Source organism: Maniola hyperantus, chromosome 19, assembly GCF_902806685.2.
Source record: "Maniola hyperantus chromosome 19, iAphHyp1.2, whole genome shotgun sequence".
NCBI classification, from domain to species: Eukaryota; Metazoa; Arthropoda; class Insecta; order Lepidoptera; family Nymphalidae; genus Maniola; species Maniola hyperantus.
In genome coordinates, this window is record NC_048554.1 from 7,635,805 (window position 1) to 7,662,717 (window position 26,913).

The following is a 26,913-nucleotide window of genomic DNA, read 5'->3' on the forward strand; positions in this document are numbered from 1 at the left end:
AGGAAAATCTATGTAATTTGAGAAGTGTCATAACAAGGTCGCAGCAGATTTATCTTGTGGTAGTTGCGGTGCGGTGCAACTAGAGACAATTGAGAACATAAATGAAAATCTTATCTTTTTGACCTTTAAAGTCTGACCAAACAACTTTTGCTTTCAAACTGCGAAGTTTCATCTCAATCAATCTAGTAGCTTAAGGGTCTGGGGTTTGGCCATTCTGAGAGATTAGTTCTCAGTAGTGAGCGGGCGAGGGCTTGATGATGATGATTACTTATACCCTATTCAGGTTAGTCTGCTTAGAATAGTTAAATCATCTCTCCCCACAAGAAAGGGTAGTATTTTTTTTATAAAAGATTAATACTTAGTTCCATTTTAATCATGACTAATATTCCCCTTTCCCTTCCAACTAAGCGTAAAGCTTATGCTGGAATGGATACGATAATAGAGAAACGGGTGGGGTTTGAACTGCCAATCTTATCGATTTCAGTCGTTGAGCTATTGAGGCTCTAAATAATTTGTAGTATAAACAAAAATCTTATGATAAACAAGTACTTTTACTTACTGTTTTGTTTGTCCACAGCTTTATCTCACAACGAACGTAACTCAGGCGGATTTCAACATGGGGTATACGATGACTGGTACCCTGGAGCGAGGAAGTCGCTCCACCAACAGCTTCCAAGTCACCCACTTCGCCGTCCTGCGCCGCTGCGATCACGAGTCACACCATCTGAAAAACACATAGACTTTAATAAAGGCTGAAGCAAACCGGGGCTCCAACGTAATGAAGGCGTAATCGGAAAAATTCAATTTTTACACCAGATCAAACAACCGAAAATAGGTATTTAAATATTATAAAATAATATAACTTTAGCGTGGGTTAGCAAAGAAGGTAAATTAATAACTTTTTAATTTTTTTTAATCTTATGTAAAATAGATTTATTTCGATTAGATACTTTATTCGATTGGAGCGTCGAACATAACGCGACGGTAAACGACATACATTGCAGTCTAAAACATTTTACCTGCAATACGAAGAACTACAATGAAGGTGTTTGAAAATGGAAAACGCGCGTAGGACTTTTTTCTTTACGCGTTTCACTTTGAAATGCTTCAAATAGTTCCTTGCAAGTTTTAGGTAACTAAAACTACGTTCAAAACAAATCGGTTAGTGCCATGATATCGCGACGCAGTATAGTTACCAGGTAGTTACTAGCCTCCGTCGTACGTTGCGTGTTTCAGGCTTAACAAAAACTTTTCAGTGCCGCAATTTAATTCAATAAAATTCTTACCTATCTAAGAAAAAACTATTGTCTGAACCGTTAATTATTACTATTGTTCTGATTATCATCTCATACTTTTAAAACAATAAAATTACATTTTCCTCATAATATAAAAGACTAATAATATTACCAACGGTAAACAGAGTTCTAAAAACATGAAATTGTAATTTATCCCATTCAAAGAAAATAAGTTTTTAAACAATTTAAGATTCCTATTTTAATATAAGATCATCATGATAAACTATGAATTAATTGGGTGAACTTGCTGTGTAGAATTAGATTCTGTGTAATTTTATGATCTCAAATTGTTATGGATAGTTTAGATCTAAGTATATTGCCAAGCGATATTGTGATGTTAAGAATGGTCTATTGTTTGATGCTTATTATTTTCTAGTAATTCTCTAAGGAAATCTAGTTTTAAGTAAAGTTACCGGTAGTAGGATAAATTTACATCGTATTAAATATTTAATTTTAATAAAGTAGAGTACTTGCTTTATTGTAGTGTAGTAGTGATAGTGCGAGGTATTTTTGTAAAACTAAGAATAATAATTCATAGATTAAAAGTCCATTTGCCGTTTATTGCAATTATTTTATTATGTAGTTTATATTTAAGTAAGTAAGTATATATAATGTTAATTAGTCAGTCTTTCTAATAAAACTGTCCACGCTGCTTAACTAGATAGGTAAATTGCAGTTACACAGTCATAAACGTGTATAAGACGTGAACATACAATTTTGTAAATTATTATTATTAGGGAGGGCTGATTAATTATTTTAAGTAAGTATTACAGTTTAAGTAAGTAGTAGAACAATACCAAAATATTGGTAAAATTCGATATTTATAATGTATGACCTACTTTTCTACACACCTACTTGGAGTTTCAGTATAGGCCAAGGATTTTGCATTTACATAATATTATGTTAGGCAACGTTTTTAAACTCAAAGGCAAACGTGTAATAATAGGAACTATAAAATGTAAAGTACATAATTATTCCAAATAATAATATTATATTAATTCAGTTTTTAGGGTTCCGTACCTCAAAAGGAAAAACGGAACCCTTATAGGATCACTTTGTTGTCTGTCTGTCTGTCTGTCTGTCAAGAAACCTAGAGGGTACTTCCCGTTGACCTAGAATCATGAAGTTTGGCAGGTAGGTAGATCATATAACTGAAATGTGGGGAAAAATCTAAAAACTAAAAATTTAGGGTTAGGTCACACAAAAAAAAATTAAATTGTGGTCATGAACTAATAATTAGTATTTTCAACTTTCGAAGTGAGTGACTATATCAAGTGGGGTATCATATGAAAGGTCTTCACCTATACATTCTAAAACAGATTTTTATTTATTTTTATGCATCATAGTTTTTGAATTATCGTGCAAAATGTCGAAAAAATACGACTGTAGTACGGAACCCTCATTGCGCGAGCCTGACTCGCACTTGGCCGGTTTTTTAGAAGTGATTCCAATGTTTTGGGATTGGTTATTACTAGATTCGGAAGTATGAATAAGCGTGTACGTAACTGATTTCAAGTAATTTAAGAGTCGTTAGTAGGGGCGGCGACAGTTAAAATATTATTCAGAGCAGATATTGCAGCAGTCAATCGCTACAAGCTATAACTGCAACCTGCGGTCTAACTGCAACCTTCCTTTCAGTGCCATACTCGAGACCGCTTGAATAGTTGACCGTTCTAATGGTCTGTGAACGTTATTTACCAACCAACTGCTCAAGTTGCCCATGTGTGACTGCTCTTGGGGGTCCGGTACGGTGCACTGATTCCATCATGGACCATCATGAGAGCAAAATTTTGCTTGGGTGGGCCTGAACAGAAGATTAGAGAAGATTCTAAACACATGATTGCTTGTAGCCTAGAATGGTACAAGGAGGTACAGTACAACGATTGTACCCTTTGTAACTCTCAACCAACGACCTAAGCACAAGACGGGCCATTCTAAACAATTTTTTTGTAGGCTGCAACTTGTTTTTGCTTAGATTGATGTCCTATTGATATTAGTACTATTTTGACATGGAAGATGATTTTTATTTGAAATAGCCCGTCTTACCTACTTATACTAGGTGCTTACTTTAGTTCAATGCTCTCCCCCTGTCGCAGCCTCAAGTCGTCGATTAAAATAAATGTATCAGGAGTCGGACGTACCTGGATTTTGTAGGAAATGTCAGTAAGAAATGTTCTATGTACATATTGGATGGAACTGCTCGTCGGAGTACTTTAGTGGAGCCAGGTTCATACAGAAATGACTGTGAGCGAGGTATGCTAGCTCCAACACGTTTTGATAGAGAAACCAATAATGCAAGCATGGATTATCAGGATATTGATTTTTGTTTTTAAATAAAGAAACTTAACGCAGAGTTGTCGTACCTATGCCTATCTGCAATTTCCGATGGCGGAACACCACTACTCACAAGAGGCACACCGCACAAGATGCGCACACAACATATTTCTAACTAGCTTATACCCGCAATTTTGTCCTCGTGGACTATACAAGCTTCAAACCCTTATTTTAACCCCTTAGGGGTTGAATTTTTAAAAATCCTTTCTTATCAGATGTCTACGTCGTAATAGATATCTATCTGCATGCCAAATTTCAGCCCGATCCGTCCAGTGGTTTAAGCTATCCGTTGATAGATCAATCAGACAGTCAGTCAGTCAGTCAGCTTTTCCTTTTATTTATGTAGACGTCAGTAGAGGTCGACGTTGACGTGATCTCTGCTTTAGTTTTTCATTCGCTTATTTACTGCTGTAATTGTTACAGCAGTAAGAAATGTCTCTCATGCACTTCTTACAGGATTTGTTAATCTTGCGCCTCCTGTCGTAAACTCATCTTCCCGACATCCAACAGAAGATTATATCGTGATTTGACGACACGATACAAATTCGCCAAATTGACACCAACTCCAAAAATAATACCCCATAGACGGTAATTTCTTTAGTCAAGTCATTTCCCAAGGTTCGTAGTGCACCACTCAAACATCGGCGATGTTATATTTTTTTTTTTAATATTGATTCTTAGCGTTAGCGTTAATTCTTAGGCTAGGTAAGTACGTAACTAAGTACCAAAAGCGTCTCATAAAATTGCCAACCTCAAAGAAAAAGTAAATAGACATGAGAAACAAGTTCTATTAAAAAGCATTTCATATCATTCTTAGTACAGTACGCGGCAGAAAATAATGTAGGTACATCGGCCTTTAGTATGATATTTCGGCTTTGTAGTGCGTTGTCTCTGTCACTCATACCTATATGACGTTTTGTCGGTCTCAACGACAGAGAAGGCTCTTAAAACCCGCTATCTCCTTCTAAAGGTCGATGTACCTATATTATTTTCTGCCGCGTACTGTACCTTCTTTGACCTGCTTGAACGTCGAAAACCATTCCATCTCAGCTATTTGATGGCTTTAAATTTTTGCACAGACATGCGGAATGGTTGATAGTTTCTATGTGCTGAACCCATAAATAATTTCTCTGTAAGTACTTATTTATGTTTGCATGATAAAAAGACAAATTGATATTATCTGATAACACCACATTGCCAGACCTACCCAAGAACCTGTATGTGGTACCTAGTTACCTACCAGGTACCACAAAACGAGATATTCCGAACAAAAAATTTCCTCTGTTTTGCTTACAAATTTGTCAAGTGTCATAATATATTTAAGCTTCATAGAACACGACTTTTGTTTGAAATAACCCTTCCATAGGTACCAATTTACTTCAAATTAACTATCTATAATACCTACAGATGCCATAACACACAAACTAATTCCTTCACCTACATTCTCCTCTATGTCTACATAAAATTATCTCATATTCATCCTAATTAAGTATAATATCTTAAAGCAGTTTATTGAATATTAAGCTGATAAGTCCGATATTTTGTAATAAAAATAAAATATAAATCAAGTAAGTATTGATCTAAGAAGTAAACGTCCAGTATCGCACTCCCTCCAGTGTTTATACACATGATTTTGTACAAAGCTAGGAGATTTTTGGATTGCTCCATATAGCTTTAGATTACTAAGAGTTCTACGAAAAACGTGAAAAATTAAATTAAAAAATCCTCGCGTACTTTAAATTTTAATATTATGTCAGTAATTTGTATTACGTAAGTTGTACTTTAGTTTATTGGCAAAAATACTTGTAGCCAGTTCTCCTAGTTTCCCATAATCAGGCTGGCATAAAATACCTACACTACTCTCACTTTTCTCTTTAAAATCAGTAAGGACCTAAGTCTTGGGATAAAGAGTTAGCAAATGGTTGTATTATTGACTTAGTTTTCTCGATGAAAAGGGAAACTGCAAGAAAACAAAGAAGAAGCAAGCATTCCTGAGTCTTGACTGATTTATTTCGTGCACACGATTGCTTGGAGTTCGGACCAGGGTTGTTGCGGATGACAATATTTTAACATCCACGGATGCAGATGCGGATTATTAGAAGTACACATCCGCGAAGGAGGATGCGGATGTCTGAATTAATGCGAATGTTCCGCATTTGCGGATGCAGATGCGAATATGCGTAACACCCCTGTGGTTTGAACCACGGAGTTACTCATGTGGTTTGGTCTATCTATATTTTTTATTTATTTTTATTGTTACTTTCAGTAAACTAAGTATATTATTATTTTTGTTACTTTATTGCTGTAGGATTTACATATAATTATAAGAAAGTTGGTTGTGATATTTTTAATCATCGATTTCTGTTTAAAATTAGAATACACTTTTTAACATTATAACACGTTTTTATTTAGCTCTTATGTTTTAATTTTTACTTAATTGTGTAAACTATGTATTTAAATATTTTTGTAAAAATAAAATGTTAGTAGGCAATAATTATCAGATAAATCGTGGCTAATGTAAGCTTAATAGTTAAGATGAAAGTATCGAAATAATTGGATAATCATTAAATGATGACGTCACGTAATTATTAATGTGAATCGAAAAATATTCAACTCTTTTATATGTTAACATTTACTTTGTAAATAGTTAGTAGATATGTCATATTTTACAAGTAATCTACCAACTAGCATTGAAAAAATAACGCTTAGGTATGTACAGCTTAATTAACCTGTATTGGTAAGTTGAGTAACTGAAAAAACCATGAAGTAAAACATACTTTAAAATATTTAATTTACAAACTCAATTCTGTATTTATTAGTTAAAAACGTTTATGTAAAGCAAGTGCCAAAATTAGGGAGCTTCTATGTAGATCTCAATGAAACTGTACATACATATTATTATAATTGCTTCTTACATGTCGTTATATGCATACCGGTATGATTACAATAAAACTATAAATATTATCTAAATGTAAAACATTGTTTGCTTTCTTCATTAAATCGCACAACTACCTACCTACTCGTGCCATTATATATTATAAGTCCCGCAAATTGCTAATGAGCGTGGCCGCCATGTTAGTGACGTCAGCACTAGACTGAAGTTTCGAGCTGATGGTATATTTTTATTTCGGCTGACGTCAAAATGACGTCATTTCGATGTTATTGAGACATGGTTCCAGCGCAATAGCAAATTGCGGGGACTTATACTATGGGTCGACTTCATTAGTCTAAAATGAATGTCTTCGTAAGTCGATCGACCTCACTAGCGTAGTGGTAAACGGTGTAGGAACTCCCGGGTTCGATTCCCGGTAGGAGTAGTTTGGGAATTATAATTCTTTCTAAATTGGCTCAAATCTGGGCTAGTGGGAGGCTTCGGTCGTGGTTAGTTAGATACAAGTTACAACCCTACTGGCAAAGGCATCATCATCATCATCATCATCATCATCCGATAGACGTCCACTGCTGGACATAGGTCTCTTGTAGGGACTTTCACACGCTTGCGCCGCCTGAATCCAGCAACTCCCTGCGACTCGTCTGATGTCGTCTCTAGGCGTCGATGAAGGCGTACCGCCAAGCAATTTTTGATCAAATACCGCGTAGATATTATCATTAGAAGTTTTGTTATAGTAAAAACTGCCATATAAGCTGTTATCCAAAAATAATCCAGTGTAACAGTTATCCAAAATGGAAGCAATTTTGGATTATACCGCCAGTTTCTACCAGACCATCCTTATATTTTTCTGAAAGCTGAAAGTTTCTTTGCGTATTGTCTCCAACACTTGGGCAACGTTTGTTTGGTTTTGGGTAGTAAAATTGTAAAAAATCTTACGTCAAAGTAGGTAGATATTATTTTTATTTTTTTCGGAGTAGTATTAGGTATCACGTCATGCATTGCCAGACAGTGTCGTGGGAACTCCCGCCAGACACCCTCAAACGTTAATAATTTATTAAACTTTAAAACTATCTGACATTATCTCCCAAAACCACCATGATCCAAACAAACATCTAAACAAACGTTCCTCCCAGTGTTGGGGACAATACACAGATAAACTTTCAGCTTTTCTAAAATAAGGAATAAAATCGCTGCAAATAATACGAGTATTAAACACCAGAAGAGTATAATAATCAAACTAATATCACACCAATTTCATAACACTTAGTTATGCATTTAACGTTAAATTGGCACTTATTCACACATTATCACTACAACTCACAAAACTAGTACAGTTGCAACTAGTTACTAGTACACTCCCTAAACATCTCAAAAACTGTCTGCCTTCTAAAAATTATTGTTATGCCGTCTCGTGACGCCCCACTTTTTTGCGCAACGGCCTGGTTGTCCAACGCGGAAATGCAGCCAGTATTCTTGGCACCATTCCACGCGGGCATGATTTGTATAGTAATTAGATAATTTTAAATTATATTGTAAGATTAAAAAAAATGCAGAATAATTAATTCGAACATCACTCACAGCGCAGTTTGCGTAAATTAAATCTAAGTAGGTATTTAACTATTTTTATTGACTGTTACAGGTTGGTACATATACATTTGGTTACCGTTGGTAAGTTTTCATGCTAACAGTCAGCCCTTCTGTTAACAGATGAGGCTATTAATCGCGGTATAAATTTTCCAATTGATTAATCTATAAAATATATTTTATTATAGCTCTGTGGCGTAACTGCTCTATGTTTGCGTATTTACCGCTTTATAACGAGTATGTCCTGTAACGAATCAGTAAGACAGAAACTACCGATCAGAATGGACTTCACCGGTAAAGTAGTGCTCATCACCGGAGCAAGCTCTGGCATCGGCGCGTCCTGTGCTCTACATTTCGCGAAATTATCTGCCGAGTTAGCCTTAGTGGGTCGGAATGTGGAGAACCTTAAACGTGCCGCGAACCAGTGTGAGCAAGCGAGCGGAAGCAAGCCACTAATTATCATCGCTGATATAAGCGTAGAAGAAAACATAACACGCATCATCAATGAAACTATAGACAAGTACGGAAGACTGGACGTTTTAGTGAACAACGCGGGAATCGTGAGCGTGGCTGGAGTCATGGATGATATTACGAATTTTGATCGTTTAACTGCAACGAATATTCGAGGTCCGTATATTTTAAGTCAGCAAGCCATACCACACTTGATTGAAACTAAAGGGAATATAGTTAATGTATCTAGTATAGTTTCCACTGTCCCGATACCAGATATGACGCCATATTGCATGACGAAAGCCGCAGTTGACATGTTTACGAAATGTGCAGCGTTGGAACTTGCACCTAAAGGAGTGAGAGTGAACTGCGTGAACCCAGGCCCTGTTGAGACGGAGTTGTTTAAGCGGGCCGGGCTCGATGACGAAAGCAATAAGGGCCTATACTCAGGGATGGCTGCTTCAATGCCCTTGAGGAAATATGCTTTCAGTGAGGATGTAGCGAATTTGATTGTTTTCCTAGCTAGTGATAGTGCCAGCTGCATCACTGGCAGCCGCCACGAAGTGGATTGCGGCTTACATCTTGGCACTCCTCCATCATTTAAATAAATAAAGAGCCAAACCTACAAAATATGACACTACCTATATACTTCTTTTTTTTGCACGGCAACAATTTTGATTTTTTTATTAGGCATTTGTTATTATAGCGGCAATAGAAGTAAGTACACACTTTGTTAAAATACCTATGACGGTTCATTAGATACAGCCCGCTGACAGATAGACAGACGGAGGGACAGCGGAGGGTCCCGTTGGCCCCTGCACCGTTCGGGTATGGAACCCTAAAAAAGAAATGCAAGCAGTTTTTATTTTTTATGTAAAAGATATTTGTAAGTTCTTTGTAGTGATTTAGAGTTAAGGTAAAAAATATTGTATAAAGTATCATTAAACATTATATCCAGTTAAAATATACCTAAACGTATTATGGATTTCCTAGTTTAGGGGTCAGGACTCTGTGAAGGTTTAATAATTTAATAAATATTATTTCATTTCAGTTTTATTTCATTTCATAATTATTACCTACTTAATTATTTAGCTCTGCATATTATAGGTACTACCTAATTTCCAAAAACCTCAGAATCTAAGCTAAAAATGAAACGTAAAATGTACCTAGGCTTAAAAATGTCATAGGTATTATTGATTGTAAGGAAGATCAACAAAACTTTAAAAAATAAAAATCTTAAATTCTTAAAAACAATTTTTTTATTTCGCGCAGTTTATTTGCTAGCGCGGTGCTAATTCAGTGAATATATTCATAGAATCAACCGATATTTCTTGATAATATTTTAGGAAACAAAGCGAGAAATATTAAAATATGGTAAGTATCGTATCGAGGTAGAGAACAAAAGCTTTACAACGAAGATAAACAAAGTACAGCGGTTTTACAAGAGTCCCGCTGAGGCTCGTTGGGATTGTTTTCCACGCAGGCTTTCAGGTAAGAATCCTCAGCTTTAGTGCACCCTTAGTATATTTGGCTATCTCCGTGCTCCCCCTTGACGGGACGCTAATTTTATCTTATCTGGCGTTAATTTCTTTCTTCATTATAAGTTATAACACGAATAACAATTGAGAATTCTTTATTTAAAATATTATTTTCTGTCTATTTACGAGTACTTATTTCACTAAGCTTATTTCACACTACGGAATATAAATTATATTATAATCCGGTCAGAATAGATATTCAAGGTTACGAATAATTAGCAAAGGGATAAAAATTGGTACCTACGAATGTTGGGAACACCAATATATATAAATGAGTTGTAATTTATATCCCGTAGTGTGAAATAAGAATTAAGGTCTGATTTTTCAATCACTGAATAAACTTTAACTGACGAGTGAATTAGCGATTAAAGTAGTCATTTTGACAGGTTTTCAATACAAAAATAACAAAACGCAAAAGAAAATTGGGCCTTGAAATAAAATGCAGGCTCAAAAATAAAATGTCCTCAAGAGTAAGCTATCTCTGTGCCAAATTTTGTCATGATCGGTTCAGTGGTTGGGCCGTAAATATAACAAACAAATAGAAAGAGTTACTTTCGCATTATAATATTACAATACTTAGTATAGATGCATTGAATTATAATGTACTAACGTAATCACTTTATTGATAGTTCAAAGAACAGTTACAAAGATTTAAATATAGAAATCTTATAATAGTAGGTAGGTACTTATGTATTGAAAAAATAATCGTTTCCATGCAGTGATGTGGTTATCTCCATGAGAAAATTTCAAAGAGATGGATTGCTTAAAAGCGATCTCTTTAGCTTACACTATGACACGCCTCTCAAGTCACAATATCAACAGGCGAAGTTTTTTTTTTTTAAAGAATATTAGCCATGTTAAATGACTAATATTCCCCTTTCCTCTCCAATTAAGCGTCAGGCTTGTGCTAGGAGTAGGTAAGACAATAGTTCGAACTTATACCAAAATAGATTTGAAGCCACTTTACTAACAAGCTATTGTGTCCTTTATAACATAACTAGCTTCTGCCCGCGGCTTCGCCCGCGTGGCCTACAGGAAACAAATGGAATTTTTTTATTCAGAAACAAACATTATAACATCAGGACGCGCACCCTGCACCAGCACCGAATAACACATACAACCTTCCAACCCCCATTTCATCCCTTTAGGGAGGGGGGATTTTCTCATAGTCGTTTCTTAGCCGACACATAACCTCAAGAAAAAACCTACTTTCCCAATTTCAAGTAATTAATATCAATAGGTAATTAAAACTGTCCCATACAAACTTTCTTCCCCTATTTTACCACCCTTATGGGCGAATTTTCCAAAACTCCTGAAATACGTATTTCTTCATTTGTGACAGAAAACCCAAATACCAATTTTCATGCAAATAACTTGAAAAATGACGGACTTTCATACAAACTTCCATCCCCCATTTAACCCACTTAGGGGTGGAATTTCGAAAAATCCTTTCTTAGCTTACCTACTCCTAAACCTACTCTTTACAAAGAATAGACCCTCCAAATTTCATGTCTTTAGAACCAGCGGTTTAGGCTGTGCGTTGATATATATGTCAGTCAGTCAGTCAGTCAGGACTTTGAATTTTATATATATAGAAGATCGGCTTATCTACGAGTACGCGCATGCTAATTTCCTCTTAATTAGAACAGTCATCTATTTTCCCGTGTAATGTCATTAAGTAGGGGCTGTTACGTTATCCTGATTAATATCATCCCCTAATTTATACGCGAGAAACGTAACCGCGCCTTTGTGTTATTGAATCGAATCGCGTATTGTAATTACATGCCTCTTACATCGTAGGGTTGACAAAACTCAGTTTTTCAGATGTGTTGAATTAAGAAAGTTTTAGCATTATATTACGATCACATAAAATATTAGAAAACAATTTGATTAGGTTTAACTGAGCTGACTGTACCAAATTCAAGTTGTTTGTATTCATTTGCACAAATTATTTAAAGAGTGGTATCATTGTTTTTAATTAGGTATATGTATAAGTAGGTTATACGTATACTTAAATTATATTTGCAAGGGATCTTTTGTATCATATTATTATGCCTGCCGATAATTGGAAACATGTAGAAAGGTCAGATTAGAACAATCTATTTTGACCTTGCTATAACAGTCTGCCTTGATGGGCTATTCAAAATACCTTCATAACGTCGACACTACTCAAGCTAAATTGGACCCGTAACATCTCTTTTGGATTCATTCATTTACTTATTTTGTTTAACATAGGTAGCTACGTAACAGTCGCTCTATCACTGGTCTAGTACGGAAATCAGTACTTACGGGGGGAAAAAGATTCTACTTTCTTTCAAAAAATATTACGCACAATCAGTGGTGTGCAAGTTATAAAGGTACTGCTTACCTTAGTGTGCCCTAGTTAAAATATTACAAGTCAATGCTTATTTTTCATTATGACGTGCAACCAGTAACCTACTACTGATCCAATTTTACTAGTTCGGAAAATAGGTGCACATTAATGTTTTGTAATAATTATAACTGATCTATGACAATAATGTCTTGTTATGAGTATATTGTAAACTTTTTGTGTCAAATAAATTTTATCTTATCTTAATTCTTTCTCTACCTTCGAACCTTATGCACGCCACTGCTTGCAATAATTGTTATATTATCATCATAACAAATCGTTATCTTGTTGGCAGCTAAACGCAAAGCCGATTGTTTCCATGCAACTTAATCAGTTGCTTTTTAATTTATTTAATTTATTTTATTTTGTAGAGACAAACAGTTACAATTAGATAAATAGATAGTATATATATAAAAACACTTAAACCAAAGCAGTCTCCAATGAGAAAATCCTCCAATGCTTGTAGATATATAAATATCAACGGGCAAAAATAAGCAATATCGACCTTCAAAATCTTCGAATAAAACCTAAATATTACTAAGTGCTTATTGCGGTTATAAATAGCGATTTTATTGCGGTCGTTGAGGATATCGAGTACGTAAGACAACTAGGAGTACGGACTGGAAATACGTAGCTTTAGCAACTAGTACGTGACTATCGGCAATCCACGTAAATGTAGGTACAATCCGCTGCAAAAGTCACCACTAATGACGTTTTTGAAAAGAAAATCTACTATTAAAATTATTAAATACTAGATGATGCCAGTGACTTTGTCCGCGTGGATTTAGGCTTTTAAAAATCCCGTGGGAACTCTTTGATTTTCCGGGATAAAAAGTAGCCTATGTCCTTCCCCGGGATGCAAGCTATATCTGTAGCAAATTTCGTCAAAATCGATTGAACGGATGCGCTGTGAAAGGCTAGCAGACAGACAGACAGACACACTTTCGCATTTATAATAGGTATTATAGTATGGATTAAAAATGTACTGTACCTACCTTATCACATTCTCGTAGTTCATTGTCATCTAAATATGTAAAACGAAAAGGTGACTAACTGACTGACTGACTGACTGACTGATCTATCAACGCACAGCTCGAACCACTGGACAGATCGGGCTGACATTTGGCATGCAGATAGCTATTATGACATAGGCATCCGCTAATAAAGGTTTTTTAAAAATTCAACCCCTAAGATAGGGGTTTGGAATTTCCGGAGTCCATGCGGATGAACTCGCGAGCATACCCCTGGTCCCATCACTAATTAGCTCTAGCCTCTAAAGCGAAAAGTGACACCAAGCTCTCAAGGAAGTTTGATCAACGTTATTTTTGTTTTGATATAACTACTTAATAATAGTTTTATTATTTTAAATGTTACATACCATTGAAAACTCAATACATAAAAACTATTAGATAACCATAAAGTCAGTTCTAATTCTTTGTGAAATACTTTTTTTTAAAGAATAATAGCCACGTTAATCATGACTATTATTCCCGTTGCCCCTCCAACTAACCGCAAAGCTTGTGCTACGAATAAGTACGACAATTATTATATTATAGTGCAACGGCCAAAGGGTGGGGTTTGAACCGCCGACCTTCCAGAATTTTGTCCGTTCTTGTAACCGTTGAGCTATTGAAGCTTAAATTCATTTTTTTTTATTTAAATTCTCTTTTTACGTATAGGTTAAAAGCAATTTTTTTCTATTTAAATAGATTATAGTTTTATTATATTAGTACTTTTGTGTATTAAGTGTTTAGCTTTTAATAACTTTGCGTCTGTAATATTGTTTAAAATGAAATAAAAATAAAATAAAATTGGTATCAAAACATAATAAGTAATGTAATTGTCAAATTTTGAAGCAAACTGTACCTAACTACGGAGGAGAAATTTAGTACACGACAATTATTACTGTAGTACACCCCCTTTATATGAAACACATGAGAACTAGTCTCTATCTATATTCTATACCTACCTATCGTTGTAAAATGTACCTACCTACTTGGTGTGCATGTATAGCACTTGTATTAGTAGAAGTTATTTCTCGTGTTTTGCGACTGGAATATTCTCATAGTTATATCACAGTTCACGACAGTTAGGGAATTTCTAACAAAACGCCGAGGCTTCGGCGTCAATGGCAGGTGTCACATGTTAGTATATTGACGCAGGTAAACCTAATGTAGTCAAATTTCTATGATTGTAGGTACTTCGTAAATAGCCTAACATTTGCCATACTTATCGTCGATTCAGGATCAAACCGAGAGTTCCCTCACTCTGGTTCACTCTGGTTATATTAATTAAACGTGCCTTTCAAATTACTGTTGTATTTATAATAAAAAATAAAGTTAATTTGAAGTTTTGTCAAAGCGAAGTAAGTAAGTTAGTACTAAACTAAGTACCTATTTTAAATTAACTGTAGGTAGTTACTATTTTTGTAGTCTACTTTACTACTCTGAAGTCCTGTTTATAGAAGTAGTTTTATACAATTTCGAATATCTATCAGAATAAATGTGTTTGAATCTTTAATCTGGGATTTCAAAAATTAAACTCAAAATTAACTCTCACACGTTCACTCAAATAATGTTAGCTATCGTTAGTGAGACGATAACGTTTTGATTAGGTAGGTATATAAGGGATAAGGGATGTCATCAAAATTACCTACTAGCGGAATGAGAAAACGTGCTCTGGGACTGTTTCGACCACAGATCTGACTACTAGAGCTTGCAAGGCTTTTTGTCCTACCGTCATTTTGCTGCTTTTACCCTACTGCTCTGCTTTTATCTACACGTATAAAAGGAAAAGGTGACTGACTGACTGACTGACTCAATATCAACGCACCGTTGAAACTACTGGACGGATCGCGCTGAAATTTAGATAGTCTGATATATAATATCTTCTCTCTACTAGCTTATACTCGCGACTTTGTCCCACACAAATTTCAGACCCCCTGTTTTACCCCCTTAGGAATTGAATATATAACACAAACAAAAACAAAAAAAAAATGACGTTTTAATTTTGATGTTTTGTGATTTGTTTACGGTTTTTGGATTTTTCCCCTTACGTGTGCAATAAGACCTACCTACCTACCACAAGATTCTAGTTCAACGGGAAAGTACCCTACAGGTTTCTTGACAGACAGACAGATACTGTGGTGAGTTTCCAGACTTAATGAAACATAGTAAAATAATTCCATTATTTAAATCAGGTAGTACTAGTGACCCCACTAACTTCAGACCGATATCTGTACTACCCACTTTTAGTAAAATCTTTGAAAAAATAATTTTAACTCAACTGCTTAATTTTTTCAACATTAATGATTTATTTCACACCAAACAGTTTGGTTTTACACGGGGTCGCTCAACAACCGATGCTGGTGTTGAGTTAATACTAAATATATTTGAAGCCTGGGAGGAATCACGTGATGCGCTTGGCGTTTTATGTGATTTATCCAAGGCTTTCGACTGCGTTGATCATGAAACATTGGTCGCGAAATTGCACCATTATGGAATTAGGGGTGCAGCATTGGAATTGATGAGTTCTTACCTAAATGATAGAATACAAAGGGTAGACGTGAATGGAAAGCGATCTCCCGGATCCGTTGTAAAAATGGGGGTGCCACAAGGTTCCATCTTAGGACCTTTTCTGTTCCTTATTTACATCAATGACCTTCCTTACCTCGCTAAGGACAATTACGGGATAGTCTTGTTTGCTGATGATACATCACTTTTATTTAAAATCAATCGATACTTAACAACTTTTGATGAAGTAAACAATTCTCTCACCAAGTTAGTACAGTGGTTCGAAGCTAATAACCTGCTTCTCAACGGGAAAAAGACAAAGTGTATTAAATTCACTTTACCAAATGTTAAGCAGGTGAAAACCACTGTGCAACTTAATAATGAGGAATTAGATTTAGTGGATACCGCTATTTTTCTTGGAATAACGTTAGATGCAAAACTTCAATGGGGCTCTCATATAAATAACTTATCGAACAGACTTAGTTCTGCCGCATATGCGGTAAAAAAGATTCGCCAGTTGACAGACATAGAAACTGCGAGACTAGTATATTTTAGTTACTTTCACAGCATTATGTCATATGGTATATTATTATGGGGTAATGCTGCTGATATTAATTCTATTTTTGTGCTGCAGAAAAGGGCTGTTCGAGCCATATACAGTATGGGGCCACGAGAGTCGCTGAGAACTAAATTTAGGGAAGTTAAAATTATGACAGTGCATAATCAATATATTTTTGAAAATTTACTATACGTACATAAAAACATAAATAAATTTAAAAAAAAAAGTGACTGTCATAATATAAATACTAGAAATAAAAATAAACTTGTAATTCCCGCCTCTAGGCTCAGTAAAGTTAGCAATTCATTTGCTCGTAATTCCATACGTTTCTATAATAAGCTTCCAGAAGACATATTGGAGATGTCTCTCAACAAGTTCAAAGTTTTCATAAAACGTAAACTAATTGAAAAATCCTATTACAATGTAAAGGATTATTTAAATGATAAGCAAGCTTGGGAATGAGTTGCTTAACGACTTTGTGATAGTTCTAATAAGTTTCAATAAATTTGTAAAGTGGTGATAATAAAAAGAATACCCGGCTGAGTTTGTTGTGGGCTCTTCTCAGACCTGGGCGCGTTTGGAACCCTCGTAGCTTTAGTTTTAAGTTTGCGTTATAATTATCACCACTATATTATCTTACAAATCTAACACTATACCAGACAATCAATAAGAGTAATTTATTACCTATTTTGAATAAATCATTTGACTTTGACTTTGACTTTGACTTTGACTTTGATATTTTTTTTAATCAAGAATTTATGCGTTCTGAAAAAGATGGCGTGCAAACAATTTTAAATTACTTGACACCTAACGTAAGTAGGTTTGCTTCTCTAAAGTGCTATCGCTCTACTTTCCACACTATTTTTCTGAGCACGTGAACTTACCTGTCCTATTTTCTGATAGTAATCAGACTCGTAGGACATCGCCCTTCGAAATATATTGGACCCGTATTTTGGCCCTAGAGACGAGCGACGCGGCGTGTGCTTACTCAACACCTTGATTATAACAGTAACCAAAAGTAAACTCTATTACACTGGAATAAAGTTTAAAATTGACTATCATTAAATAATGTGTTTTGAAAAGGGCTCGCTATTGATATGTCTATTTTTACAGCCAGTTTTTCTTGAAGCACTACATTTACGACTTCTAACCTTTGCACCTGCACACTAGAATATTAACGAATAGGTTTATCAATTAAAATTCAAAAAATATGTTCTATTCAAATAAACTTTATATATAACTGGTGTCTCTCGGGTCTTGAAACCTTATCAAAAGCTTATTTGAGTTTTGAATATCTGGAACACTAGGGAACTACAAAATCAAAGCGATCTAAGAAATAACTAGCAGAATATTCGGTAGTCAGAGAAGTTAAGTATATTGACATACAAGCATCTGAATATCAGTGAACTAAACACAATTTATATACATAAAAGGAAAAGGTGACTGACTGACTGACTGACTGACTGACTGATCTATCGACGCACAGCTCAAACTACTGGACGGATCGCGCTGAAATTCGGCATGCAGATAGGTAGCTATTATGATGTAGGCATCCGCTAAGAAAGGTTTTTTAAAAATTCAACCCCTAAGTAGTAAAATAGGGGTTTGAAATTTGTATGAAACATTTTAAAATCATTATGAAGTTTCCTGGTCAGTGTAATGAAAAAAAAAAATACTACTGCTTACGAAATATGGAGGACAATATTAATTCTTAAGCAGTAGTATTTTTTTCCTTAACAACTAGCGTGGCGGAACTATCGGAAGCCTATCTTATTTTTTTTTCAGATACAAGTTAGCCCTTGACTGCAATCTCACTTGGTGGTAAATGATAATGCAGTCTAAGATGGAAGCGGACTACTGGCTAACCTGGAAAGGGTACCTATGGCAGTTTTTATTAAACCCACACCCCTGTGGTTTCTACACGGTATAGAACCGGAATGCTAAATTGCTTGGCAGCACGGCTTTGCCGGTAGTAACTAGCCACGGCAGAAGCGTCCCACCGGACCAGACCAGAGATTTAGAAATTATAAAATTCGAACCCCCTTCCCGGAGTTGATCCCGGAACCTCTAACTAATATGACCACAGCACTTACCACTGCGCCAGGTAGGTTGGCAAAATCACAATAATATCAAAATCTTGTGCACCTTCTGACACGCACTAATTGAAAAGTTTTTTTATTTGTTAAAATGATTGCTTGCTTCAATTTTTCCCCTTAATAGGCTTCGTAGCGTGGTCTATGCACAGAAATTATTCGTTGCCAAATAAAGGGAGACGAGAAAGCTTTCAAATCAACTCAAACACAGGCGTTATCCCGCAAATATCTCTGAATCTCGCCACACTGCTAACGTGCTAACATAAATAGCAGGTCTTAATGTTGGGGAACATATACTTTTATCTACATCTGCATCAACATCCGAAATTTATAGGTACTTATTTGTAGATATAGACGAGTATAATATTTCAGAATTCAGACTTTCTAAATTTCTGTAGCCGACGCGACAGCTGCGAAGCTGAAGTGGCAATGGGCTGGGCAGTACATAGTTCGAAAAAACGATAGACGTTGGGGTCCCAAATTGCTAGAATGGCGACCTCGCACGTAGAGGCAACATCAAACGGGTCGCAGGGATTCAGGGCGACGCAAGACTGTAGCAATTGGAATTTTTTGCAAGCGACCTTTGTGATATGTCCAGCAGCTATCGGTTATATAATTATATAAATATCATTGTAAAAGTTGCTTCTTGAAAAGAGTGACTAGTGAATTTCTTGCCAGTTTTGTCTCAGCAGATTCTGCTTTTCCAACCGGAGGTGGTAGAGCATGACAATTAACGTAAGAGGCATACATGAATTGACAACATTAGTCTATATATTATGTTTGCAAAATGTGGATTGAACTAAATAAGAAACAAAATCTATTGTGTTTTGCTACATTAACAAGTGTCGTAAAATAAATAAATCGTACCATTCCTGTTGTACTTACATGTCAAGAAAGGTAGAAGCATTTGATAATAAACATCGCGGAAGGAGCAGATCCGTCGGCAAGAAATGCTCCGCCGATAAAATATGATTGAGATCTTTATTACTCACCCGTACCCGTGTTGCGAAAAACGTTGAGGTTCACGCGAATTTCTGGAAACAAGCGCTGCCTTTGCTGAAGGATCAATCGTGATATGATTTATTACAATACTCGTTTTTGTTAGCGAAATAACAGGTAAAGTTGTATTTATTATATAAATAAATATAATATACATAAATTATTTATTATTAAAATAATTTAATTTATTACCGCAAATGAAAATACAAAAAACAAAAATACCAAACTTATTCTAGAACATAAAAATTACAAATCGAAAATATCATCTAAACCACCGCAACGAGGCAGGGTGCCCAGAACGCTGGCAGCGTTACCTCGTTGAATGGCCAGACTAATATGCTGACCGAGGTAACTGCCAGCCCTCCGGTCCCCCGTGGATTCCGCGAGACGGGATGAAAGGTCCTCAAAAAAGGATCTAGCATCCTCGCCCCACGAACCCATGGTCTCCACCCCAAAAGGCACAAATATGAAACTATTTTCTATATTCTCATATTTGCGCCTCTTGGCCCTTTCTGCCTTAGTAGCCGCCGCGCCGCTCCGGCCGCCACGGAGGTCGCCTGTACCGTGTACGTGTGACAGCGCCAGTGTATCCACACACGTGGCATCCCACACAAGCGACCTACCTTGCTTCCACAATCCACGGGACAAGAGTCATACCGTCTGGTCTCTTGCCATCGCTACGTGCCAAACCATTTGGCAAATTAAAATTAAATCACTACCCTTACTATAATTGCAAAAGTGTGTAGTAATGTTTGTTGGTTTATGGGTTTTTTGGTTTGTTGGTTTGTCATTCAATCACGTCGCAACGGAGCGATGGATTGACGTGATTTTTTCTGTGGGTATAGTTGAAGACCTAGAGAGTGACATAGGCTAATTTTTATCCCGGAAAATGAAAGAGTTCCCATGGGATTTTTATATAGGTATTAATACGCGACAGGTTGAGATCGCAAACGGGGTATGAGGCGGGAGGACGCCCCGCACACCCACACGTCACCCGCGTTATCCCGCACCGAATTCGCGCGTGGGCTGTAAGTGTGCGGGTGTGCGGGGCGTCCCCACCCCGATTACCGTCTCGACCTCTCGCGTACTATTATGTATGTTACAATATTTCTTCCTCATGGCAAGCTGAATGTAAAGCACATTAATAAAAGTTTAATGCAAAGCAATAATTTTCCAAATTTATAGTAGATACATCTTTTTAGGGTTACGTACCTCAAAAGGAAAAAAGGAACCCTTACAGTCTGTCAGTTTGTCGTATCTGTCAAGAAACCTATAGGGTACTTCCCGTTGCCCTAGAGTCATGAAATTTGGCAGGTAGGTAGGTCTCAAGCACACGTAAGGGGAAAAATCCGAAAACCGCGAATTTGTGGTTACAACACAAAAAAAAGTTAAAATGGATTCATAAAAAAATAGTTAGTATTTACTACTTTCAAATTAAGATTAATATACCAAATGGGGCATGATATGAAAGGGCTTCCTGTACATTCTAAAACATTCTAAACATTCAAAAAATTTATTTATTTATATGCATAACAATTTTTAATTTATTATGCAATAATGTCGAACCCTCGTTGCGCGAGTCTGACTTGCACTTGACCGTTGTTTTTTAATTTTTTTATTGTTTAAGATCGCAAAAAACTTTATTGTATGAAATATAAATAATTCGGAAGTCCGGTCGTAACATTTCGTACATTTTATTACATTGTCGATGTCTGCGACATATGGCGCAATGGTATGTATGTTCATAAAAATATTGTTGTTTTCCGTATAGGTATCGCGTGTACAGTACGCGGCAGAAAATAATGTACATCGACCTATAGAAGAGATTTCGGCTTTGTAGAGCTTTGTCTCTGTCGCTCATACTTATACGTAACGTTTTGTCGGTCTCAACGACAGAGACAATGCTCTATAAAACCGCTATATCTTTTTAAAGGTCGATGTAGGTTATTTTCTGCCGCGTACTGTACTGGCGACTCGTACATTCACATAGTGGACTCTATAACTTTCGTAAAAAAACACCTGTGCAAAAACATATTTTGCGAGTTCCAGGGTTGTTTTATCTTTTTATAATAATGAATGTTTTCGTAAAAGTTTTTATAGTTTATCTACTAGACCGCCTATGATGAGTGATGGATTATGCTATATAAAAAAACGCTAAGCGAAATTGAACGACTGCAAACGACTGTCGCCTTCTCGAGTCACGGACGCCTAACGTCCTAATAACTTGAAAAGTCAATCAATAATAAAAAGTAAATTATGTTCAAATAATTAGAAAATACTTAGTATATTATGTTAGCTTACTTTGGTATTTTGTACGCCTGTAGTGTAATAGCCATATGGAAGTTTTATTGAATAGTGATCTCCATGATTTAAGCAACCTACATTGCAAGAGAAAGCTAAATGTTAATTAATCATTAATATAGATTATCTCTGTTTAAAATGGCATTGTGTATGTCAATTGCAGCAAACTTTCGCAAAAAATCCGGAGAAATTGATTATAATTGTCAAGTAGGTAAACAAGAACAATTTAAAACAAAATGATATAGTGGCAACAAAAGTTTCCTCACTAAACAATGTTTACAACGTATATTAGTCACGTATTACGTTATAAATTTCGAAGCTACAAGTTTATTATGTTTACAATATCAAGGATGAAGGAGAGGACGTGACCCGGGCACCGGGGCACAGGTAACTAGCAACACAAGCTATAATTCAATCAAACCTGGCTTAACTGGGAACCGGTAAATGACAACGCTTCTGTTTACCAAATACCTACCAACTTTACGGTGCTACGTATAGTACGCGATAGGTCAAGATGACAATCGGGGAGGGAACGCCCTGCACACCCGCTCAGCCCGCGCGCTATCCCGGTGCGGGCGAGCGCGGTTGACGTGCGAGTGGTAATGTAAAAGAGTCCCCGCAGACCACAAACTTTTTATCGGCCGATAGTTTGGTCGGTTTCTTAATCAGTATGAAGATGTATGTAAGTGCGCAAATTATAACGATTACATCTTCATACTGATTAAGAAACCGACCAAACTATCGGCCGATAAAAAGTTTGTGGTCTGCGGGGACTCTTAAATGTCATGCAATGTACAGATGTACATATCATAATTCATAACTTCACGCAATAGTAAGCAAAGTGAACAAACTTACCTATCTTTTTAAATCAAGACTTTTTAAAGAAAAAAGTGGCTTACGGGAAAGTGTTTCTCCAAGAATAGATGAATTTAAAAAATCTGTAATTTAATTCTAGTATGTAGTAGGTAATACTATAAGTAGGTACCTACTAATTTTACATGCCTGGTAAGATAAAATGGAATACTTAGTTTTACTGGAAACCCGAAACTCTATACCTAACATCTGTTACACAAAATGATTGTACAAATAAATAAAATTGAAATAAACGTGTAAATTAACCAATTTACACTTTGCTTTTATCAAGCACCTCCGCAAAATATACTACTGCCTCTCAGATTATAACTTATGTCTTTGTTATTATTTACACCCTTTCACGTAATTATAGCTCTTAATAAAAAGCACTTAAAACCAATTTCGTTGTTCGCTTAATATCTTAACGTCTTAATTCACGTACGTAAAGCCTCAAATCAGTTTTATAGCTTGTGATAATGAAAGTGTACATGTTTTTTATCGCCAGCTATTGGATTATGTTTGTGAAATGTAGAGACGAAGAGAAAATCTCCAAAGGTTGGTATTTTTTACTTTTCATTTTGCCGCTTTTAGAGCTCCGTATCTTCAGAGAAAAAAGGAACCCTTAGGATCACTTCGTTGTCTGTCTGTCTAGACCCAACAAGGGAATCAAAAAAGCACTTAAAACCCATAGAGTACCTGTACGTCCCGTTGATCTAGAAACGTGAAAGGCAGGCAGCAATGTCTTATATAGCACAAGACCTAGAACCATGAAATATGGCAGCTAAAAAATAAAAAAAAAATAGCTAGGTAGGTCTTATAGCACAAGTAAAAGGAATAAATCCATAAACCGCGAATTTGTGGTTAGATCGCAAAAAAAATTAAATGTGTTCATGAACAAATAATTAGTAATTTAATTTTCAAAGTAAGTAAGATAACTTTAGGGGTATCATATGAAAGGGCTTTACCTGTATATTCTAAAACAGATTTTTATTTAATTTTGTTCATAATTTATATGTATATTATGTATATTCTAAAACAGATTTTTATTTAATTTTGTTCATAATAGTTTTTGTACGGAACCCTCTTTGTGCAAGTCTGCGGTTTTTAAAATTAATATTACGTCGAATGTCAAGTAGTAAAAGTAAGATTTTCCACCTTTAAGAAATGGGGGGTTTCTTTAGATAAATTCTGTTTCAGTATAAGTAAGATAAATAAAGTTAGACGAGGTAAGTCTAGGCTACCAGTTGTCCCCAAGGGGCTCGTAATGGATCTGTGAAAACGACTGCAAAAGAACTTAAGAGATCTCGTGTTCAACATTAGATTTATTTCCAAGATTAGAAAACCTTAATCTTTAGAGTCCCTGACAACGAATGTGTAAAAACTACTAGATTTCTGATTTTTACGTAAATCGAACTTTCTTTGATTTGTTTGGGTAAAATTATTATTGGGTCATTTTTGAAAATTCCGTACCCGAAGGGTGCTAACGGGACCTTATTACTAAGACTCCGCTGTCCGCCCGTCCGTCTGTCTGTCGGCGGACTGTATCTCGTAAAGCATAATAGGTAGAGACTTGAAATTTTCACAGAATGTGTATTTCTATGCCGTTATAACAATAAATTGCGACCATGAAAATTAAAAAAAAAATTAAAAGAACTATTTCTTGTAGGTACTATGGGTACGGAACCCTTCCTGCGCGAGTCTGACTCGCACTTAATCGCTTTTTTTTGGTACTTACGATTTTTTTCTTTTCATAATAATATTGTTATGCGCCCAGCCTTCAGCAATATTATTTCTAGGAGGAAGACCACTAAGAACTAAAATAAATATTATAAAAAATGCACTAAAGTAGCTCTGTGTGCTTGTAAGCGTATCAGTATCTATATTCTATACCTATTACCTAGAATACCTAGGTACAACTACTCAACAGCAGCGTAACAATAAGAATCTTACAGACTTTTGAAAAACGCAGAATCATATAATAGGGTAATTTACCCTTTTTTTTAAAGTGTCCATATTTGATCCTAAAGTGATATTAAACTATCAAAAAATTCACAAAAATTTTATTCGATCGATAAGTGCAATAAAAATACATTTAAATTTTCGCGGTGTGACGTCTCACAGTCGGTATTAACATGGCGGCTACTGTATAGTGTATACTGCGTTTTGGATATTTGTAGTACAGATAAAAAAATTGAAATCTTTAAAATGAATTAGTTATATAATTTATAAACTGAAATCAACATTTTTTCGATTGTTTATTGCTAATACTATCTTGTTCATACATTTTTAGATTTATTCTTGCTTGGTGTAAAATATCATATTCTGCTAATTTTCAGCATGTTTTTGGCCGAATGAAGTGTACGAGCCTTGTTTCGGCGGTTGCGCTGAGATCTCCTGCGACAACCCGCGGAATCACTTACGTCCCTGCTACCCTTACTGCGAGCCCGGCTGCGTGTGTGAGGACCCTTACGTTCGAGATGACCGCACTCACCAATGCGTCTTACCTCAAGATTGCTCACCGTACGTGACTCTGACCTTGATTGTCTATGTTTTTGTAATTATACGTAAGTGTATACCTATATATCAACTATATGTACCTATGTTGTATGCTGTGGGTATTGATGTCCGATTGTACATTGTGTCGCAACGTTCTTGAGCTTATTTATAATCTTGGTATACATTTTCAAGATGAATAACTGTGAATCACTTATAAGAAAGCGTAGGAGGACTCTGGGATGCAATGGGGTTAGGAATTAGGATACGTCGGTTTCCTTATTTTTTAATTAATATAATTAAATCTTTTTTAGTTCATACCTAGAGCTAAGTGTTTGACATCAATACTGAACTACATTAAGATATTATAAACAATAAAGCCTAAGTACAGCTAAAGTGAATGAGACATGGTTGTCGTATACCATGGCCTATTGATGGGATAAAGAATGATTAGACGCTCAACATAACTATTTCAATTTACCAATTAGAGTTTTTTTTGGAGTTGGCTATTATTAGGATTTTTTAGAATGTGTTAAAAATTGTTGCTTTTAGGACACAGATGGGTATACCGGTGCCAAGTAGAAGATCGGCTAAACCACCAGTGCCTCCAAAACCTTCAGGAAGAATACAAAGAGCCCATGTCAAGAAAGAGGACAACTTAGAACTGAGCGATGTCGAAAATCTCCCTAACCATGTAGATGACTTCAAACGAGCCGCAGAAGTCTCCAGAATGGGGAATTATTTCAACATAGTAATCGCTCCGCCACCCATCAAGGCACTGCAACCGAGGAAGTTGATACAGAACGACGCTCAACGAATGAAATCTAATGCAAAATATTGATTCTGATATTATAATAAAAACTATTCCAACAAATACTATTATATTTTTCAGGAAGTACCAAGAAATATTATTATTCTACCCAAGATACTCATCTAAAACTAACAAACGACAATTAGCCACTCAAAAATAATTCCCTAATACCACCTTCTGTAATAAAACCTTACTTTTCTTTTTATTTCATTCAATATGATATTGTCATCATCATTTTTTCAACAGCTAATATAGTAAAAGTGTCCGCCTATTTGTTATCTTTTCACGGTCTATCCGATAAACCGATTTTGACGAAAGTACCTTTAGAGAAAGCACTTGTAAAAGTTTACTTGAATAAAAATGTATTCTATTCCATTCTACATTATGGAGCCGACGGACATAGGCTAGGGATATAAATTAGTTATATACTTCATCCGGAGTTTTTTCGTTTATATAATCCGGAAATACTTAAAGTACCTATATAAAGAACATTGTATGCCTATGGCAGGCCTATGGTTAATAACTTTCGATGCCATATTAGAAAAAGCACGAATAAAATAAATAGTTACGGAACTGATAGAGATCTGTTACAGAATTGACTACCTACATAATCAAAAAAATGCTAAATAAATGCAAATTACTAATGCTCAATTAATCATTATTACATACGTAGGTAATTAACAAACGGATTATTTAAAAACTGCTACAGCAAATACCTATTAGGTACCTACCTCTTTATAACTAGGAAATTGTTGACCACTGCTTATTTTTTTGCAATCGTTAAACACATCCGCCGTTGTTTAGTTCTTTTATCAAACAATCAAGCAA

At 35.6% G+C, this 26,913-nt stretch overlaps 3 protein-coding genes and 1 long non-coding RNA gene across 7 annotated transcripts in view; 3 read left to right on the forward strand and 1 right to left on the reverse strand.

Moving 5' to 3' along the window:
* LOC117991120 (uncharacterized) overlaps window positions 1-6,595 on the forward strand; it is a 67,055-nt gene extending 60,460 nt beyond the window's left edge. For both annotated transcript variants that reach the window (XM_069504992.1, XM_034978672.2), the window contains exon 5: window positions 578-6,595. In XM_069504992.1, the coding sequence (XP_069361093.1) occupies window positions 578-739 (162 nt within the window). In that variant the 3' untranslated portion in view covers window positions 740-6,595. The remainder of the gene's footprint in view (window positions 1-577) is intronic.
* The window catches only part of LOC138403653 (uncharacterized), a 95,346-nt gene extending 70,625 nt beyond the window's left edge, over window positions 1-24,721 (reverse strand). For both annotated transcript variants that reach the window (XR_011237870.1, XR_011237871.1), the window contains exons 1-2: window positions 24,517-24,721; window positions 560-724 (exon numbers count right to left, since the gene is read on the reverse strand). This is a non-coding gene — a long non-coding RNA (uncharacterized lncRNA). The remainder of the gene's footprint in view (window positions 1-559; window positions 725-24,516) is intronic.
* LOC117991118 (L-xylulose reductase-like) overlaps window positions 8,346-26,913 on the forward strand; it is a 345,757-nt gene continuing 327,189 nt past the window's right edge. The window contains exon 1 of one of the 2 annotated variants that reach the window (XR_011237857.1): window positions 8,346-9,414. Coding sequence is in view for 1 of the 2 variants with exons in the window: in XM_034978671.2 (XP_034834562.2) it covers window positions 8,346-9,164 (819 nt within the window). In the remaining variant the exon portion in view is untranslated. Of the gene's footprint in view, window positions 9,607-26,913 lie in introns of those variants that run through there. The other variant, XM_034978671.2, reaches the window with a different exon arrangement.
* Window positions 23,158-26,126, forward strand: LOC117991081 (uncharacterized). Its single transcript, XM_034978625.2, has 3 exons — window positions 23,158-23,336; window positions 25,118-25,301; window positions 25,827-26,126. The coding sequence occupies exons 1-3, from the start codon at window positions 23,258-23,260 to the stop codon at window positions 26,113-26,115; spliced, it is 552 nt and encodes a 183-aa protein (XP_034834516.1). The 5' UTR covers window positions 23,158-23,257; the 3' UTR covers window positions 26,116-26,126.

Coding starts and splice junctions, on each gene's coding strand:
- LOC117991081 (XM_034978625.2), top strand. CDS start 23,258: ATGAAAGTGTACATGTTTTTTATCGCCAGCTATTGGATTATGTTTGTG. Junction 23,337..25,117: donor CGAAGAGAAAATCTCCAAAG/GTTGGTATTTTT, acceptor GCTAATTTTCAG/CATGTTTTTGGCCGAATGAA. Junction 25,302..25,826: donor TTACCTCAAGATTGCTCACC/GTACGTGACTCT, acceptor TGTTGCTTTTAG/GACACAGATGGGTATACCGG.